We start from the raw sequence: 21,705 nt of genomic DNA, 5'->3' as shown, positions 1-21,705 counted from the left end.
ACTATGAAGTTATTGATTGTATCACGTTTCTATGCAAGCTGTAAAATGACTCTGAACACCGAAACTTTAGCTACATTACTATCTTGCTCGTTTTAACAAGTAGGTCTGTTGCTAGCTAGCAGGATCAGATAGCTTTCTCGCTAGCTTGTCATTTCGGTACATGGAGCATTTTAGCTTTCTGTTTATTCCAAGTAATAATTTAAGACTACAAAAATCTATAGGTAGCCTAGCGGTTAAGATTGTTGGGCCAGTAACCTGAGCCGACTAGATGAAAAATCTCTGTGCCCTTGAGCCTCCTGTAAGTCGCACTGGATAAGAGCGTCTGCTAAATGACTAAAATGTGAAAAAGGTAAACGTCCCCCCGGTCACCATGGTGGGATCTTTTCAATACGCGTATGTGGCCTGGACACACAAATGCTACTAGAGAGAAGCATGTGTTGATGACAGTTCTACATTCTCCATCAAGAGGCCCAGGCTTTTGGCATAGATGGTAAAGCTCTCATTTCTGGACTGTAAGGTTGTGCCCTCCATTGCACTCCACGACTCCAACACCATCATTAAGTTTGCCGATGACACAACAGTGCTAGGCCTGATCATCGACAATGACGAGACAGCCTTTTGGGAGGAGGTCAGAGACTTGGCCGTGTGGTGCCAGGACAACAACCTCTCCCTCAATGTGATCAAGACAAAGGAGATGATTGTGGAATACAGGAAAAGGAGGACCGAGCACGACCCCATTCTCATCGTTGGGGCTGCAGTGGAGCAGGTTGAGAGCTTCAAGTTCCTTGGTGTCCTCATCACCGACAAACTAGCTAGCATGGTCCAAGCATCCCAAGAAGGTTGTGAAGAATCCCCCTCAGGAGACTGAAAATATTTGGCATGGGTCCTCAGATCCTCAAAAAGTTCTACAGCTGCACCATCGAGAGCATTCTGACGGGTTGCATCACTGCCTGGTATGGCAACTACTCGGCTTCCGACTGCAAGGCACTACAGAGGGTAGTGCGTACGGCTCAGGACATCGCTGGGGCCAAGCTTCCTGCTATCCAGGACCTCTATACCAAGTGGTGTAAGAGGATGCCCCTAACAATTGTCAAAGACTCCAGTCACCCTAGTCTTAGACTGTTCTCTCTGCTACTGCATCGCAAGGGGTACCGGAGCGCCAAGTTTAGGTCCAAGAGGCTTCTAAACAGCTTCTACCCCCAAGCCATAAGACTCCTGAAGATCTAATCAAATGGCTACCCAGACTATTTGCATTGCCCCCCCCCCTCCTTTACACTTCTGCTGCTCTGTCATTATCTATGCGTATTCACTTTAAAAACTCTACCTACGTGTACATATTACCTCGACTAACTGGTGCCCCCGCACATTGACTCTGTACTGGTACTCCCCGTATATAGCCTTGCTATTGTTATTTTACTGCTGCTCTTTAATTATTTGTTACTTAAAAAAAAATTTAAAAATGTTTTAAATATATTTTTCTTAACTGCATTGTTGGTTAAGGGCTTGTAAGTAAGCATTTCACTGTAAGGTCTACCTACACCTGTTGTATTCTGCGCATGTGACAAATACAATTTAGATACTTTAAATACTGCCTGAGACGCCTTTGCGATTTGTTTCCGTCCTTAATAAATGGGGAAACACTTTGGTGTTATTTTTTCCGCATATATGTGCATGAAACAAACATTATGGAAAACATGTCTGACACTCATAGTTAATGGATTGGCACCGTTAACTTTTAGGTTAGTAGGAAAGTTAATCATTTAAACCATCTAAATATACACACATTCACTGAACAATTAGTATTTGAAACTCAAACATTAATTTCCCAACTACTTTTTATATAATCCTACAGGCTCTTTATCATTCTCCATATATTATATTCTAATGCTTCCAACATTATGTATGCCCACCATGGAATTGGGCAGCTGCTGTTTGAGAACTCATCTGGTTTACAAATCAAACTCTGATTATATTATTGCAGAGCATGACTGGTCCACCACCCAAAGGACATCCAGCCAACTTGATACAACTGTGGGAAGCATTGGCGTCAACGTGAGCCAGCATCCCTGTGGAATGCTTTCGACACCTTGTAGTCCATCCCTCAACGAATTGAGGCTGTTCTGAGGGCAAAAGGGGGTCCAACTCAATATTAGGAACGTGTTTTGTGCACTCGGTGTATAGCCAAGGCTACTAGTTTACGAGCTAGAGAGAAGGGGAAGAGATGGGCGAGTTACCAGCGGAGATGCATGAATTACAGTGAAATATCCGCCGCAGTTTAGGCTACTCTTTTTCAATAAGTGGTTGCACCAATTTTAGAAAAAGCAGTCAAATTAAAATGTAGGCCTAGTGTCAACAGAACCACCCATTGCTTCACTAAAATGTATTGATCAATGGCTGATAGGCTGTGGACAGGTTGCATGTATGTTTGTATTTAATGGTTGTCAATTTCCAATTCATATAGCCTAGGCCAGTGTTTCCCAACCCTGGTCGTCGAGTACCCCCAACAGTACACCGTTTTGTTGTAGCCCTTAACAAACACACCTCATTCAACTCATTGAGGGCTTGTCGGTTAGTTGACAAGCTGAATCAGGTGTGCTTGTTCATTGGCCTAAGCCTATATCACCAACCTGTTCTCAGAGCATTTCGTATTATTCTGTACGGAAATGCGGGACACTCCATTTAGTATTATATGTTACGTTTCATATGGTATGTATTCATTTGTGGATTTCTATCCATTTCATATATGTTACAAATTACAATTCGTATGATAATTTGCGAAACGTACAATATGTAACGCTTTACGTTAGCTAGCTCAAGTGGCCTTGTGGTTAGTCTGCCCTGAGATTGGAAGGTTGTGAGATCGATTCCCCCGGCTTATACCAGACTGTAAAAAATGGGACCTGAGGCTTCTTTGCTTGCCACTCAGTATTAAGGGGATAGACTAGCATCCTGTCCAGGGGGTGTACTTGTAGATCTAGCTGCCTCACGCTGTAGAATCAGGAGATAGTTGGCAGGAGGCTATGGGCATTCTGGCTTGCTCTAGCCAAGGCTTGTGCAAGGCCACTTACTAACATTAGCTAGAGGTTAGGGGAAGGGTTAGCTAACATGCAAAGTAGCTAAAAAGTAGTAAGTAGTCGAACAGTTGCTAAAATGCTAAAGCTGTCCGTGATGAGATTCGAACATGCAACCTTTGGGTTGCTAGACATTTGCGTTATACTCCCACCCATGCACACTCCTTTTGTTTTTTGCCTTAAGTAACCTTCTTTTGTATGTAACCATACCAAACATCTTACTAATTTGAATCTTGAATTTACATTTACTATGTAATGTCTAGACTGAGACCAGGCTAATATCACTGCTGTCTATCTTCCCCTTAACTTTCCTTGTTAATTTATATGATGGGCTACATTGATTTTTAACATTTTCCTATAATGTAGACTCATTTTTGATTACCTACAGAAAGGAGTTGAAGCTAAGGCAAGGTTTTAATGTGATTTGCTTGAGTCTGAGTGAGAATCGCTGCAGGCGGCTTTGATTGATGGATCATTTTAGTTGGGTGGGTGTGAATGTATGGTTTGCTAATTCTCTCTATGTCCATTCCAGAAAGTTTCCTAAAATAGGGCTCTCTTTAATTAGATAGAAAGAGAACTGTAGGCAGCGCCAAGTCTAGGTCCAAGAGGATTCTAAACAGCTTCTACCCCCAAGCCATGACTCCTGAACGTCTAATCAAATGCTACCCAGACTATTTGCACTGCCCCCCTCTTTTACGCTGCTAGTACTCTGTTATTATCTATGCATTGTCACTTTAACTCTACCTACATGTACATATTACCTCAACGAACCGGTGCCCCCTGTATATAGCCTCGCTATTGTTATTTTACTGCTGCTCTATAATTATTTGTTACTTTTTTTTTATTCCTTTTTTTGTATTTTTTCTTAACTGCATTGTTGGTTAAGGGCTTGTAAGTAAGCATTTCACTGTAAGGTCTACACCTGTTGTATTCTGCGCATGTGACATACAATTTGATTTGAATGACGACAGCATTGGTGTCAGTTTTGCATTTCGTCTCTTGTTAAATGAGGCGCAAAGAATGAAACGTAGCCAAGCTCCTTTCATGATTTGTACTATACGATGGTTATCCTAGTATTTTCAGTAGCATATTATTTTTCTAGTAGGCCTGGTATATGATTTTTCTCTCATTACTGCGTCCTCTTTAGCCACTTTCAACAACATAAAATCGAATGTTATTGGTCACATACACGTATTTAGCAGATGTTATTGCGGGTGTAGCGAAATGCTTGTGTTTCTAGCTCCAACAGTGCAGTATTATCTAACAATATACACAAATCTAAAGTAAAATAGAAATATTTCAATATTAGGATGAGCAATGTCGGTGTAGCATTGACTAAAATACAGTATATACATATGAAATGAGTAAAGCAGTATGTAAACATTATTAAAGTGACTAGTGTTCCATTATTAAAGTGACCAGTGATTCCCTGTCTATGTCTATAGGGCAGCAACCTCTAAGGTGCAGGGTTGAGTAACTGGGTGGTAGCCGGGCAGTGATGGCTATTTAACAGTGTGATGGCCTTTAACAGTGTTTTTCAGTTTCTCTGTCCCAGCTTTGATGCACCTGTACTGACCTCGCCTTCTGGATGATAGCGGGGTGATCAGGGCGTCGCTCAGGTGGATGATATCCTTGATGATCTCTTTGGCCTTCCTGTGACATCGGGTGCTGTAGGTGTCCTGGAGGGCAGGCAGTGTGCCTCCGGTGATGCGTTGTGCAGAACGCACCACCCTCTGCAGAGCCCTGCGGTTGCCGGCAGTGCAGTTGCCGTACCAGGCGGTGATACAGTCCGACAGGATGCTCTCAATTGTGCATATGTAAAAGTTTGAGGGTCTTAGGGGCCAAGTCGAATTTCTTCAGCCTTCTGAGGTTGAAGAGGCGCTGTTGCGCCTTCTTCACCACACTGTCTGTGTGGGTGGACCATTTCAGATTGTCGGTGATATGTACGCCGAGGAACTTTAAGCTTTTCACCTTCTCCACTGCGGTCCCGTCGATGTGGATAGGGGCATGCTCTCTGCTGTTTCCTGAAGTCCACGATCAGCTCCTTCATTTTGTTGAGGGAGCCTATTGCCACTGAAAATGACCGCAGCAGTATATACTTTGCAAGTGACTGACTGACGCATTACATTTTTCTAAATGTTATTTTAGGGAGGGGGGGGGGGCTTATGACACGAATATGGCTCATCTATCAGGTAACAGTAGGCTGTAACCAATTGATCAATCGATTCGAGTTGTAATGTCAGCAATATAATAATGATGTTGATATGAGGTAGAAAGATCCTAGCTATATATAGGCTAGGATGATGATAGGCCTAGAATGGATTGATGCATGTCGCATATAATTACTCTTGGAGTGCGTAATTGCCATGCTGTTTACATCAAATGCAATGGTGCCAAAAATGTAACAAACTGCGGAATAAAAGCTACAGTTACCAGTATGCTTCCTTTGAACCTAAAATAAATAAAATCTAATCAAAATTCCGAGGTGGAAAAAGTACTCAATTGTCATACTTGAGTAAATGTAAAGATACCTTTAATATAAAATGACTGAAGTAAAAGTAACCCAGTAAAATACTACTTGAGTAAGTCTAAAAGTATCAGATTTGAAATGTACTTAAGTACAGTGGTGGAAAAAGTACTCAAATGTCATACTTGAGTAAAAGTACAGAGTAAATGCTATACATCAAATTCCTTATATTTAGCAAACCAGATGGCACGACTTCCTTTTTTTGACAGCTAGGGCTAACTCCAACACATCATTTACGACGGAAGCATTTATGTTTAGTGAGTCCACCAGATCAGAGGCAGTAGGGATGACCAGGGACGTTCTCTTGATAAGTGTGTGAATTGGACTTTTTTGTCCTGTACTGCTAAGCATTCAAATTGTAACTAGTACTTTTGGGTGTCAGGGAAAATGTATGGAGTAAAATGTACATAATTTACTTTAGGAATGCAGTGAAGTAAAAGTAGTCAAAAATATAAATAGTGAAGTACAGATATGCCCTTCCGCCTGCGGAACCCCTAGCCAACAGCCAATGGCATCGCACGGCGCGAAATACAAAACCAACTAGAATACCACAATTCAATTTTCTCAAACAATCAACTATTTTACACCATTTTAAGATAAGACTCTCGTTAATCTAACCACATTGTCCGATTTCAAAAAGGCTTTACAGCGAAAGCAAAACATTAGATTATGTTAGGAGAGTACATAGACACAAATAATCACACAGCCATTTTCAAAGCAAGCATATATGTCACATAAAACCAAACCACAGCTAAATGCAGCACTAACCTTTGATGATCTTCATCTAATGACACTCCTAGGACATTATGTTATACAATACATGCATGTTTTGTTCAATCAAGTTCATATTTATATCAAAAACCAGCTTTTTACATTAGCATGTGATGTTTAGAACTAGCATACCCACCGCAAACTTCCGGTGAATTTACTAAATTACTCATGATAAACGTTCACAAAATACATAATTATTTATGTATTTACGGCGTCATCTGGATATGTGTGCAACAAAAGTTCAACATTCACCTTCTGCTACCATTTCTGTCAAGCAGTCTGCATACAGTTTTGATGCATGCATTAGATAAATCCAACATACTGTATGCACCACACAGAACGCACTGCAACTGCCTTTGCAGCGCAATGCTGCAAGGAAAACGCAGCGTTCCATTGGAAATGAATGTACTTCTGGTGTACCAAAATGCAATGGCGCGATAGAGATGTAAGTGGAGCAGGCACGTTGCGCGCTCCAACTATAACGGGGACATTGGCTGCTGCGCTGATAGACTTGATCCGTGACCAAAAAATAAATAAATCTACTACCGAACCGTTTTTCATATTTTGGTATGCAACACTTGACTAGGTACAGAGATTGCAAGAGGGAAGAAATCATCCCACTTAAGGATATTGACGAGACAACGTGTTGCGTGATGTCTGGATGTCCCTACACAGAGCAGATGGGCCATACTTTCCAGTCATTTACTTGGCTATTTAAAGAGGTGTTTTGTCTCACACCCGTCTTTCCATAGCCACGGGAAGTAGGGCTGCTGAGCGTGCTGCAGCACTCCCTGATTTAAAAAAAATATATATTTTTTCTTCCCACAAAAGTAGTGCACTGGGCCTTTACTACTGTTTGAGCGGATCGAAATAGCCGTCTGCAGCATGGGGAGAAATAATTATCCCAACCCACCCCCGTCCCTAATCATCTTCTGACGGCCATGCCTCTTCTTATTCAATGTTGATGCTGGCAGTAGCTTCCAGGAATGAATACTCCCGTTCTTTGTGGCGACTGCTAACTTGGCCTCAATTCCTCAGTTTCCCCGCCCATCTTAACCCACAGCATGGCCGATGCCTATAAAAGTCCCATGAGTATAAAATCATGTTGACTCTCTGGTTGAATCGGGTCATTGATTTAAGAGGACCGGCCAAAGGCGTGAGATGGCAGCAGCTAGAACAAACATCCCTCTCATTGTACAAAACGTTCAGTCAGGCATCCAGTGACAGAATGCATATGAATTAAGTTGATATTTACTGTACAGTACACTGCATATTTCTACCGTGAGAAGTGTATACTGATAAACTCAGAGTAGGGTGTCCACCCGCTCTGCCCAGCGTGGGTGAAAACACGCTTTGGTGATGAAATTTCACTTCCTTATGTTATTAAGACAAGTAAGATTATTCATGTTCTGAGTTGCTCAGTGGGGTCCTTTTCTAACATATTGAACGACCCTAGGTTTATAAGTGGGGATATCGACTCTGCCGCACGAGCATGCTTTTGCGGCACAGTCGATAGCGCGCTGGACTTCGGGCTAGAAGGTGGAGGGTTCGAGACCTGCTCCCTGCCTGTTACATTACACTATCATTAACATTATATCCAAAAATTCCGATTTTTCATAACCTAATACATCCGATAATAAGCACCGAGCTCTGATACAGTACCAGTCAAAAGTTTTTCCTATTTTCTACATTGTAGAATAATAGTGAAGACATCAAAACTAAGAAATAACACTCATGGAATCATGTAGTAACCAAAAGTTAAACCAATCAATCATATTTTATATTTGAGATTCTTCAAAGTAGCCACCCTATGCCTTGATGACAGCTTTTCACAATCTTGGCATTCTCTCAACCAGCTTCATGAGGTTGTCACCTGGAAGGCATTTCAATTAACAGGTGTGCCTTCTTAAAAGTTAATTTGTGGAATTTCTTTCCTTCTTAATGCGTTTTCAGCCAATCAGTTGTGTTGTGACAAGGTAGGGGTGGTGTACAGAAGATAGCCTTATTTAGTAAAAGACCAAGTCCATATTATGGCAAGAACAGCTCAAATAAGCAAAAAGAAATGACAGTCCATCATTACTTTAAGACATGAAGGTCAGTCAATGTGGAACATTTCAAGAACTTTGCAAGTTCCTTAATGTGCAGTTGCAAAAACCATCAAGCGCTATGATGAAACTGGCTCTCATGAGGACCGCCACAGGAAAGGAAGACCCAGAGTTACCTCTGCTGAGGAGGATACGTTTTCATTAGAGTTAGCTGCACCTCAAATTGCAGCCCAAATAAATGCTTCATAGAGTTCAAGTAACAGACACATCTCAACATCAACTGTTCATAGGAGACTGTGTGAATCAAGCCTTCATGGTTAGATTGCTGCAAAGAAACCACTACTAAAGGACGCCAGCTGTATCAGATGACCTGGTCTCCACAATCCCCCGACCTCAACCAAATTTAGATGGTTTTGGGATGAGTCAGACCGCAGAGTGAAGGAAAAGCAGCCAAGAAGTACTCAGCATATGTGGGAACTCCTTCAAGACTGTTGGAAAAGAATTCCAGGTGAAGCCGGTTGAGAGAATGCCAAGAGTGTTCAAAGCTGTCAAGGCAAAGGGTGGCTATTTTGAAGAATCTGTAATATAAAATATATTTGGATTTAACACTTTTTTTGGTTACTACATGATTCCATGTGTGTTATTTCATAGTTTTGATGTCTTCACTGTTATTCTACAATGTACAAAACAGTAAACATAAGAGAAAAACCATTGAATGAGTAGGTGTTCTAAAACTTTAAGACTGGCACTGTAGGTGGGCAGGTTTCTCATAACTTTTGAGGCTTTTACATTTTGTGTGCATTGTTTCCGTGGGTCAGAAAAAGCTAAATAAGCATGACACGAGCTGAATTAAATGTAATAGGCTTTGAAAATAAAAAGCTTGGTATATCCCAGTTGACATTTCAGAGAGAGGTGCTTGTTTTTGAAAAAGGACAAGGATTTCAATTTAATATGAAACGCATATACTAAAATGCTACATGTCATGTCTCAATCGATATCCCATCATACGTCTATATTTTATGTTCTGCGGATTCGAGATGAAAGATGAGTTCAACGGGAAAGTGAGCATGTCAGGTAGCAAGTAACCTTAATTCTTGCACAGAATCCAGCCTATTTTGTTTTATTTTTTCTCACTTTTTCTCTGGCCTCCATTGATTTAGTCACTATACTTTTAGCCATCTTACAAGGGTAAAAACTCGTTAACGGATTATGAGGTTTGGACCATTGGTACACTTTTTTTTTTTTTTTATGCATTTTTGATTGGACACCCTACTCGGAGGGCAAAGAGAACCTACAATTTTCTTTTATCTAACACAAAACACATTCAAAGGGATGGTGCTATGACAACCATTACAGGTCAGATGTAGAGTGGTAAGATGTGTGTGTCATGTACAATGTGATGATTAGGCCTAGGCTATATAACTTGGCTACAATGTGATGATTAGGCTATATAACTTGGCTACGTTTTTCCACTAAAGATTTCACCACGCTTATTTTCAAATCTCCTGTAGGCTACGAAAAAGACTAAACCTCGTGACTTGTTTTGTAAAGTGTAGAATGTGAACAGATGTTCAAATGAGTGTGGTGACCGTTTTCAATTCCTACTTCTCTACTTTTCAGCAGTTTCTCTGGATCCAGGAGTTGATGGTTTAGAACCCTTGCCTTTGGCACCAGCCAGCAATGATGCAGAAATGGCCATCAGCACTGGTACAACAGACGGCAAAGCAGACACAGTAACCAGTGACAATGCTACAACACCTAATGCAACAGTAATTAAGGCTGTAACAGCAGATGCAAAGGACGCTGCTGCCCCACCCATCAAGGACGCTGCTGCCCCGCCCATCAAGGACGCTGCTGCCCCGCCCATCAAGGACGCTGCTGCCCCGCCCATCAAGGACGCTGCTGCCCCGCCCATCAAGGACGCTGCTGCCCCGCCCATCAAGGACGCTGCTGCCCCGCCCATCAAGGACGCTGCTGCCCCGCCCATCAAGGACGCTGCTGCCCCGCCCATCAAGGACGCTGCTGCCCCGCCCATCAAGGACGCTGCTGCCCCGCCCATCAAGGACGCTGCTGCCCCGCCCATCAAGGACGCTGCTGCCCCGCCCATCAAGGACGCTGCTGCCCCGCCCATCAAGGACGCTGCTGCCCCGCCCATCAAGGACGCTGGTGACCCGCCCATCAAGGACGCTGGTGACCCGCCCATCAAGGACGCTGGTGACCCACCCATCAAGGACGCTGGTGACACACCCATCAAGGACGCACCTATCGATGGTGTAATGGCACGTGAGGATGCACCATACGCCAAAGGGGAGGGTATAGCTGAATCCACTGCCATTATTGCTGAAACAACTGTTGGCAAGTATGCAATTACTGCAGACAAGAACAAAACCAAATTGGATAAAGCAGGACTGACTCCTGAAAAACTACCTCCCAAACCTGCTGATTCAGATGCTGCCCCGGACATGACTGCAGCTCCAGCCACCAGCACCACCACAGTCAAAGCCCCAGAGCCTGCAAAGCCCATCCTGGAGAAACCAAGCCCTGCCTCCAACACCAAGCTCGTCAGCCCCATGGACCCTACAGAGGATGAGCAAGGGCCTGTCAACACCCTGGAGTCTCAGACAGAGACAGGCATGTACAACAGAGACAATGAGGAAGACGGTGGTGAAGACGACTATGACCTGGGACCAGGTGTTGAGGTCCCTCTGAACCAGAACTTTGGCAGCCAAGACCTCAACGAGGAGAACGACGACGGCATAGTGGACGCCGACGATGACCAGGTGGTGCTCAGCCCAGCAAAGAGTGCTGGGAAGATAGACGTACGTATGAAGGACACCAACATCTACACCACCCAGGACGAGGACTCCCACTTCTTCTTCCACCTGGTCATCCTGGCCTTCCTGGTGGCCATTGTATACATCACCTACCACAACAAGAGGAAGGTAAGCAGAGGGGGAATACTTTATTAATCCATACGAGACTGTTTGTTTGATTTCTGATGTACCGAACTGCTTCAATATACAGACACAAATGTGTACTGTTGTGGGTACTCGGAGTTGTGAAACACCTGGCCTAGGCTTATAAAATTGACAATTAAATCGGCTATGGACAGAAACATACATGCAACCTATCAGCCATTGATCAATACATTTTAGTGAAGCAATGGGTGGTTCTGTTGACACTAGGCCAACATTTTAATTTGACTGCTTTTTCTAAAATCGGTGCAACCACTTATTGAAAAAGGGTAGCCTAAACTGCGGCGGATATTTCACTAATTCGTGCATCTCCGCTGGCAACTCGCCCATCTCTTCCCCTTGGCCTCTTTAAAAAGAGGAGGATCCTGTCAGCTTTCTATAGGCTAGCCTTTCTATATTTATTTCTCAACTTTCCTAATGTTAAGCACATTGCTTATCTTTACAACAGGAGTATAGCCTACCTGGCTGGCATGAAAATGAACCACAGGAAAAGTGACCTCCGTTCGCTATTTAAGTGCATAGATTACATGTATTTCTTCCTGCTGCCCCTGTTTTGATACAGGTGCATGATAATTGTCCATTCTAAATCAAAACTAATTTCACACATGCACTACCTGTCAAAAATTTTAGAACACCTACTCATTCAATGTCTTTTCTTTATTTTTACTATTTTCTACAATGTAGAATAATAGTGAAGACATCAAAACGATGAAATAACACACATGGAATCATGTAGTAAACAAATCCAAATATATTTGAGATTCTTCAAATAGCCACCCTTTGCCTTGACAGCTTTGAACACTCTTGGCATTCTCTCAACCGGCTTCACCTGGAATTCTTTTCCAACAGTCTTGAAGGAGTTCCCACATATGCTGAGCATTTCTTGGCTGCTTTTCCTTCACTCTGCGGTCTGACTCATCCCAAACCATCTCAATTTGGTTGAGGTCAGGGGGATTGTGGAGACCAGGTCATCTGATGCAGCACTCCATCCCTCTCCTTCTTGGTAAAATAGCCCTTACACAGCCTGGATGTGTGTTAGGTCATTGTCCCGTTGAAAAGCAAATGATAGTCCCACTAATCTCAAACCAGATGGGACGGTGTATTGCTGTAGAATGCTTTGATAGCCATGCTGGTTAAGTGTGGGGAAACGATGGGAAATACACATGCGGAGATCATCCATTCACCCACACCACACCCGTCTCACAAAGACATGGCGGTTGGAACTAAAAATAACCAATTTGGACTCCAGACCAAAGGACAAATTTCCACTGGTCTAATGTCCATTGTTCGTGTTTCTTGGCCCAAGCCGGTCTCTTCTTCTTATTGGTGTCCTTTATTAGTGGTTTCTTCGCAGCAATTCAACCTGTGAAGCATTTATTTGGGCTGGAATTTCTGAGGCTAGTAACTCGAATGAACTTATCCTCTGCAGCAGAAGTAACTCTGGGTCTTCCATTCCTGTGGCGGTCCTCATGAGCACCAGTTTCATCATAGCGCTTGATGGTTTTTGCGACTGCACTTGAAGAAACTTTCAAAGTTCTTGACTTTTTCTGGATTGACTGACCTAAAAGTATTGATGGACTGTCGGTTTCTTTGCCTATTTGAGTTGTTCTTGCCATAATATGGACTTAGCCCTATTTGGTAGAAGACCATCTTCTGTATACCCCTCTACCTTGTCATAACACAACTGATTGGCTCAAACGCATTAAGAAGGAAAGAAATTCCACAAATTAACTATTAAGAAGGCACACCAATTAATTTAAATACATTCCAGGTGACAACCTCATGAAGTTGGTTGAGAGTATGCCAAGAGTGGGCAAAGCTGTCATCAAGGCAAAGGGTGGCTACTTTGAAAAATCTCAAATATAAAATGTATTTTGATTTGTTCAACTTTTGATTACTACATGATTCCATGTGTGTTATTTCTTAGTTTTGATGTCTTCACTATTATTCTACAATGTATAAAATAGTAAAAATAAGGAGAAACCCTAGAATGATTAGGTGTCCAAACTTATGACTGGTATTTTGTGTGTGTGTGTGTGTGTGTGTGTGTGTGTGTGTGTGTGTGTGCGCAGTCGAAGTTTACATACACTTTGGTTGGAGTCATTAAAACTCGTTTTTCAACCACTCCACAAATTTCTTGTTAACAAACTATAGTTTTGGCAAGTTGGTTAGGACATCTACTTTGTGCATGACACAAGTCATTTTTCCAACAATTGTTTACAGACAGATTATTTAACTTATAATTCACTGTATCACAATTCCAGTGGGTCAGAAGTTTACATACACTAAGTTGACTCTGCCTTTCAACAGCTTGGAAAATTCCAGAAAATTATGTCATGGCTTCAGAAGCTTCTGGTAGGCTAATTGACATAATTTGAGTCAATTGGAGGTGTATTTGTGAATGTATTTCAAGGTCTACCTTCAAACTCAGTGCCTCTTTGCTTGACATCATGTGAAAAACAAAAAATCTGTCAAGACCTTCCAAATGCCTGAAGGTACCACGTTCATCTGTACAAACAATAGTACGCAAGTATAAAAACCATGGGACCACGCAGCCGTCATACCGCTCAGGAAGGAGACGCGTTCTGTCGCCTAGAGATGAACGTACTTTAGTGCGAAAAGTGCAAATCAATCCCAGAACAACAGCAAAGGACCTTGTGAATATGCTGGAGGAAACGGGTACAAAAGTATCTATATTCACAGTAAAACAAATCTTATATTGACATAACCCGAAAGGCCGCTCAGCAATGAAGAAACCACTGCTCCAAAACCGCCATTAAAAACGCCAGACTACGGTTTGCAACTGCACATGGGGACAAAGATTGTACTTTTTGGAGAAATGTCCTCTGGTCTGATGAAACATAAATGGAAGTTTGGCCATAATGACCATTGTTATGTTTGGAGGAAAAAGGGGTAGCTTGCAAGCCGAAAACACCATCCCAACCGTGAAGCACGGGGGTGGCAGCATCATGTTGTGGGGGTGCTTTGCTGCAGGAGGGACTGGTGCACTTCACAAAATAATGGCATCATGAGGATGGACATTTGTGAATATCTTGAAGCAACATTTCAAGACATCAGTCAGGAAGTTAAAGCTTGCTCGCAAATGGGTCTTCCAAATGGACAATGACCCTAAGCTTCTTCCAAAGTTGTGGCAAAATGGCTTATGGACAACAAAGTCAAGGTTTTGGAGTGGCCATCACAAAGCCCTGACCTCCTATAGAAAAAGCGTGTGTGAGCAAGGAGGCCTACAAACCTGACTCAGTTACACCAGCTCTGTCAGGAGGAATGGGCCAAAATTCACCCAATTTATTGTGGGAAGCTTGTGGAAGGCATCTCAAAACGTTTGACCCAAGTTAAACAATTTAAAGGCAATGCTACCAAATACTAATTGAGTGTATGTCAATTTCTGAACCACTGGGAATGTGATGAAATAAATCATTCTCTCTACTATTATTCTGACCTTTCACATTCTTACAATAAAGTGGTGATCCTAACTGACCTAAGACAGGGCATTTTTACTAGGATTAAATGTCAGGAATTGTGAAACTGAGTTTAATGTATTTGGCTAAGGTGTATGTAAACTTCTGACTTCAACTGTATATATGTGTGTGTGTGTGTGTGTGTGTGTGTGTGTGTGTGTGTGTGTGTGTGTGTGTGTGTGTGTGTGTGTGTGTGTGTGTATATGTAAAGACAAGACTAAATCAAGAATAGTCTGATGGGTGACAATATTAGCCTATCACTTGTGAATGATGCCCAGCACAACGCAAAGAACAATGCCTTTTTTCGAATCATTGTCGCACACCTCATGTAGCCTAGCCCATAGGCCTATATATTTTGCTAAGGTTTGTATCACAACTAAAGTGGCCAACTAACTTCTTAAAATGAAGCACATTTATCCGCTTTACAAGGGCTATAGAGCCTAACTGGCATACATATGGGGCGGCAGGTAGCCTAGTGGTTAGAGCGTTGGACTGGTAATTGAAATGTTGCAAGATCGAATCCCCGAGGTGACAAGGAAAAATGTCGTTCTGCCCCTGAACAAGGCAGTTAACCCACTGTACCTCGGTCGTCATTTTAAATAAGAATTTGTTCATAACTGACTTGCCAAGTTAAATAAAGGTAAAAAAAATATATATTTATAAAAATAAGCTGTGTGTGTGTGTGTGTGTGTGTGTGTTTCAAGCTTGGGGAAGATCATTTTCACCATAAATTGCACCTTTTTATAATAAAAGTAATACAAGCATTATCACATTTGCTGTCACATTTGATAATGGAGTTTTCCTGCTAGTTATAGTTTATTAACATTTAATGCGAAATATTCTGATCTGTTGCGTCAGCCACATTGCGTAAAAAAGTTTTTTGATGCTAGTGGTTGTATTGATTTGGGCTCTATCGCATCCCACAACTGACCCAAACTATGTTTGGAATACTTATTTCTCGCACAGAATAGAAGTGTGTTTTGTTTTTTTTTTTCCTCCTTTTTTAACCATTGGGGATAGTAGATTGACTTAGGCTTTTGCTGTTTGTTTGGCCTACTCATCTTGTTAGCTGACAAAGTAAATCTGGACAGTTTTTTTCCAATATCATCAATATGCACATCGGAATTGGATAAGGACGCGCGCAGATGCGTCCCTGATGTGTCTGTCTTCACTTGTAGCCTGTGAGAAAGACCTGATCACATGATGGAGAGCCATCTGAGTGAGAGGTGCTTCGGAGCGCGCAGCACTCCGGGCCAAGGGCACAACAGCCACTGACCGCAAAAGGCTTGAATTTTTTTGAATGCATTACAGCCACTCAAAGAGGAAGCCGCCGTAAAATTCAAGGCATTATCAAGTGCAAGTCAAATTGTGAATAAGTGATTTGATGCAGTGTGTGTGTACAGCCTGCGCAAAAAACAAAACAGCGACTTTTTTAATATCATCATTAGTCGCATCATGCAGCCTTAATTAAAAATTAAAACGTATAGCATTTTTAGAACAGCAAATTACATTAATAACTCTAAATTAAGGAGCACCTATTTCTTTCTTAACCGCTCAACACAGAATAGCCGCATGTGCGCGCACTCCATCAAATTGTTTGGAGAAAATATAATTTTTATTTTATTCCATTGTATTTTTCATACTATAAAATAATGCCACGGAATTCTAAGCAAATCTTGTCTGCTAAATGAACTAGTGTAGCCCACAGCCATTTGGCATAGCCAGATCAGGACCTAACATAAGGCCACCTAACATAAGGGCAACTCTGTTCTCCTGAAATGGACTACATTTCTTCTTGTCATGCTTCTTTAGACCTGTCTACAATAAACAGTGGCTTTATTGTGAAGGTGTAGGCTATATTACATGAATTTATTAGACTTTTTAAAATGTAGATGTTCCAAAGGTCTGCATCAGTGGCTTGTAGGCTATGTGTGGAAGCCAGCAGATGCTAAATGTGTTATGTTAATTCATGTCAATTACCGTAAGACCGACAGTTATTTGCTTGACAATCACTGGCTGACAATTTCGTGACCGCCACAGCCCTACACAGCCCTATTCGCACCCCCTTTTGCCCTCAGAACAGCCTCAATTCGTTGAGCCATGGACAAAAAGGTGTCAAGCGTTTCACAGTGATGCTGGCCCATGTTGACTCCAATGCTTCCCACAGTTGTCAAGTTGGCTGGATGTCCTTTGGGTGGTGGACCATTCTTGATACACATGGGAAACTGTTGAGCGTGAAAAACCCAGCAGCATTGCAGTTCTTGACACACTCAAAATGGTGCGCCTGGCACCTACGACCATATCCCGTTCAAAGGCACTTAAATATTTTGTCTTTCCCATTCCATCTCTGAATGGCACACATACACAATTCATGTCTCAAGGCTTAAAAGTCCTTCTTTAACCTGTCTCCTCCCCTTCATCTACACTAATTGACGTGGATTTAACAGGTGACATCAATAAGGGCTCATACTATAGCTTTCACCTGGTCAATCACTCAGGGAAAGAGCAGGTGTTCCTGATGATTTGTACACAGTGTATACACACACTGTAATGGGAATTTCCAGGTGAACAAAAGACGAGCAGTCGCAGATAATGTCAATCAGGTTTATTTACAAGTTGCAATAGGGAGACGCCACCCAGCACAGATGCAGAGAAAATGTCTAACTGCCCTCTTGTAGATAGGTCCTTTTATGTCCTCCTAATCAGACTGCACCAAATGTTCTCCAAACACCAGCCCAAGAGGCCTGTGGGAAGTCCAAACAAAAGGGCGTCTTTGTCAGCTGCTACCGAATCACAGTGTTCATAGAATGTCATCAATACGACAGTGAATAATCAGTGTGTCCTCGGTCCTTGTACCTCCAGTCTGGCGTCAATCACTATCAACATATGAGAATAGTCCATTACAAGTCTAGTGACCATCAACCCGCACCTTGAGTGTTACAAACAGAACACTGAAAATGTGATGTATTACAGAAACTCAAAATATGCTAAATATTGTTTTGATCACTAAATCAGGGATGGGCATCTGTCAGGGCCCCCCTTTTTGTAGGCCCGTGGATCAATTTACAACAAAAATAATAATAATTTGTGGGGGAGGGATTCAGTCAAGGTCTCAACTTACTGTTGAGAGAGAATGGTACAATACACAAAGTGCCTTTTAAAAAAAATATATATATATATATTATTTGCTGAATTTTTTTAATATATATTTTATTTTTTTATGTCAGCTGCTGACAGTCACTTAATCAGCTAACAATTATTTTCAAGGTAGTCTAGACTGCTATCTAAACTTGTAAACATGGTTGAATTACAGACCAGGGGGCCCCCATTTTTTTTAAATTTTGTCACTCATTCAGATATAATATTAAAAACTGCAAACATTTCTCTGTCAAAATGTGTAGAATTTCAAGAAATTAGCTGTAAAACTGAAAAATGTTCTCTGCCCCATGGCAAAATTTGTAAACTTGCAGCAAATTTACTTTTAAAACAAAATTTCACTTAGGGGCCCCAAAAGGTTAGGGCCAGCTCTGACTGCATGTGAGGGGATGGATGTGGGTACACAGTCCCACGAGCCAGATTTTTTTTTGGGGGGGCCCCACCCTGGGGGGGCCCCACCCCTATAAAAGTTGCCCAATTTTAAATATGAACTTTAGTCATCTTAAATATTAACATTATGCAGAAATGCATATTGAGTTAACTTTTGTTATTGAGAGACAATTTACTTCCCTTTTAGGTAGCCTAGCTACATTGTTAGCGTGGGTAGTCTCCATTCATTGTCCTTTTTGTGTTCCTTTGAACATCACCCTGATGGCGCTTATTTTAGTTACTTTTGGTTCCGTATGTATCAAGCATCTCAGAGTAAGAATGCGGATTTAGGATCAGCTTTGCCTTTTTTAGATCTTGATGAATAGGGTTACATGGACAGTGGGGACCTGATCCTAGATCAGCACTACTACTCTGAGACGCTTTATGAATGGACAGCCCAGTATTCAATAAAAAGGTTAACTTGAATATCCACTCTCCCCTCTCTCCAGATCTTCCTGTTAGCCCAGAGTCGGCGCTGGAGGGATGGCCTGTGTTCTCGCAACAATGTGGAGTATCATCGGCTGGACCAGAATGTCAACGAGGCCATGCCTTCCCTCAAGATGACTCAAGATTACATCTTCTGAGCAGAGAAGGAAGTTGAAAGAACTAAACAAGCCTTTTTCCAGCTGCATTGTTCAAACGCTTGCTTGCCCCACTTTTCCTTGCTTCAGGAAATCCTGGGCAGGAGGGAGTTTGATGTTACTACCACTCTGTAATCTATACACGTTTTCAATGTTTGCCCACGTATGCTGGAAATATTATTTTCTGTTTTGTTAACCATAGTCCTAGTTTCTGAAATGAATTATGATTTAGTATTTGATTTATTTGGGTGGCCTATACTGGTCTGTATGAAATATGTTCTCACCATGCCTTACTGTCCTTCTACACTTATTGTTTTGCACACTCTTAAGTGTTTGTGCTGATTGCAGATTATACACTCAGAAAATTGGAATGTAAATATTGTCAATCAATACCAAGATTAACAACCAATGATACTGTACTTTACTTGCTAGTCACTAATCTGCCCTGCAATGAATGAATGAAGGCCATTTGTAGTGGTTCGCCTCAATCCACAAAGCATTTGCGGTTGTAAAAGTTAATTGTACATATGTAGCGTACTACACAATATACATTTATGTTCAGAACTTGTGGTTATTTCTTACGCTGAATCCGTTAGACAAGTGAGGACTTTTGACATGACAGAGCCCACCACATTGATATGGTGGCAGTAATTCCCTTGCCTGAAATTGTATTTTTCCATAATCTGCCATTTTACTGGTTTTCTTATTAACATGTTGGCCAGATTGTGCTATGCACTAATCCCAGTGCTGCCCCCCCCCCCCCCTTTTTGTATTTGTTTTATGACTTTGAAGTCTCAGATGTCAGGTAAATTCCTCACTGAGATTTCTCCATTCGTTTCTCAATGACTTCGAACCATGTGGACTCGACCGCAGTGCTCTCCTTCTGTAGGACCTTTTCCCCCCCACGCTGCCTAATGTGCATGTAAAACGCATTCTACACAGATTACTTTAGGGGACAGAGAACTGATTGTTGAATCTGGGGACGTACCCTATTCCTTATGTAGTGCACTACTTTTGAACAGGGCACTAGGGCTCTGGGTAAAAAGTAGTGCACTACAGATATAGGGAATATGGTACCATTTGGATAACAACCACCGTCGCTCACTCGTCATTACCTTAACGAGTCTTCAATTCTAATGCCATATCCTGTGACGTGAATCCAGAATCAATCAATTCTCATGCACTTATCAATCCCCAATACTTTTCCAGCTGTCTTTTTCAGGACCGTGGAAAAGCATTGTAATCGGAGTGTCACGACAATAGCTAAAGCATGGAAGGGAGGTTTTGTCATGCATGGAACAGGAAGTATATTGTGTAGCTTTCATATGGCATTTGGTGGATGGACACTGCCTTTGCAATCAGCTGTAGAGATTGTACAATCGTTTGCCGATGAAGCACAATTGTATGTCAATAAAGCACAATTGTATTTGGGGGCCCCTTTTTGTTTTTCCTCTTGCTAATGCTTCGTTTTCTAAGAAATCTGTTTAGTCTGCTTCTTGTAAGTGAACATAATGTCCACACCAGGTTTTAGGAGTCATCAAAAAACTGTTCGTCATGAGTATTGAATGCTTTGGAAATGAGCCTGTCGTGACCACATGACTCTACCCTATCCACTCAATCATTCCATTGCTATTGTTTTGTGTGATGACAGCAATACTTACCTCTGTCATATCCTTGTTTGTTGATCGATCCAAGCACCCCAGTGAGTAATCCTGAATATTAAGCAGTGTCAATAGCATTTTGAACTTTCATGGTGGTTCTGCGTTAGAAGAGGTTGGTATGAGCTGTGTCTTGGGGGGGGGGGGGGTGTTCTTGAAGGAGGCACATACCAAAGGGCCTGTACTACAGGTAAGGCTGCAGTTAGTCATATCACCCTTGGATGGCAGTAGAGACCTACAAGTCAGTGATCAGACAATTGCACAGCAGCTCAACCATTCAAGAGAACATTCAGAAATGCACTTCCAGCTTGAGTACAAGACTGTTTTAGCTTGAACGGTTATTCCATCATCCTAAAACTTAGTATGTTAATAACCGTGTAAGCAAGTAGAACGTACTTATGTAGTTAATTAAAAATAAATAACGTATTTACATGGTTGATTTGCATGTCAATTGAATTGAAACCAAAGATTCTATTTATACATGAAAGCACAAGATGGTGGGTAAATGAGACAAATCTGTAGTGATGTTGAAAAAAAAAATGGGATGTCAAGGTTATGCAGGGTGGTTGATTCTGGCTGATATTGGGAATATAAAGCTTTCCAGTTTGTAGTGCTAAAAAACGTAACATGAAACTGGTTCGTTCAGCCTTTCTTATGGGGGAAATGAATGGGGTTTTGGGATGAATGTCAAAAATAAGGTCTGAGGTTAACACAGGTTTAGGAGATCTTAAATGTATTGTTCTATGATAATATCAGTCAGTTAACATGGCCTTTAAGAATTATGAAGCCTGTATGTGCTTTATGGACTTATTTTGATTACATAAATTCACAAAAAGTTACTTTAGCTGATGAAGATTATCTCATAGAACAAAATGTTTAAGATCTCCTAAGCCTGTTTACCACAGACCTTATTTTCGGCATTTATGTTTATCCAAAACCCCCATTAATTTCCCCATAGGCTTTGGCCAGTGAGCCATGGCGGAGTCAACCCCCGTTAGTGCCTCCAAAAAAAA

The 21,705-nt window shown here is 41.7% G+C and overlaps 1 protein-coding gene across 3 annotated transcripts in view; it reads left to right on the top strand.

Moving 5' to 3' along the window:
- The window catches only part of LOC115148556 (vegetative cell wall protein gp1), a 29,964-nt gene extending 9,497 nt beyond the window's left edge, over positions 1-20,467 (top strand). Inside the window, exons 2-4 of one of the 3 annotated variants that reach the window (XM_029690543.1) lie at positions 10,035-10,580; positions 10,833-11,356; positions 18,903-20,467. In XM_029690543.1, coding sequence (XP_029546403.1) covers positions 10,035-10,580; positions 10,833-11,356; positions 18,903-19,037 — 1,205 coding nt within the window. In that variant the 3' untranslated portion in view covers positions 19,038-20,467. Of the gene's footprint in view, positions 1-10,034; positions 11,357-18,902 lie in introns of all 3 variants that reach the window. The other 2 variants (XM_029690542.1, XM_029690541.1) reach the window with 2 other exon arrangements.
- The last annotated feature ends 1,238 nt before the right edge of the window (positions 20,468-21,705 follow it).

The sequence above is a fragment of the Salmo trutta genome, chromosome 15, assembly GCF_901001165.1.
Source record: "Salmo trutta chromosome 15, fSalTru1.1, whole genome shotgun sequence".
In the NCBI taxonomy this organism is placed as follows: domain Eukaryota; kingdom Metazoa; phylum Chordata; class Actinopteri; order Salmoniformes; family Salmonidae; genus Salmo; species Salmo trutta.
This window is presented reverse-complemented; position numbering and strand designations above follow the sequence as displayed.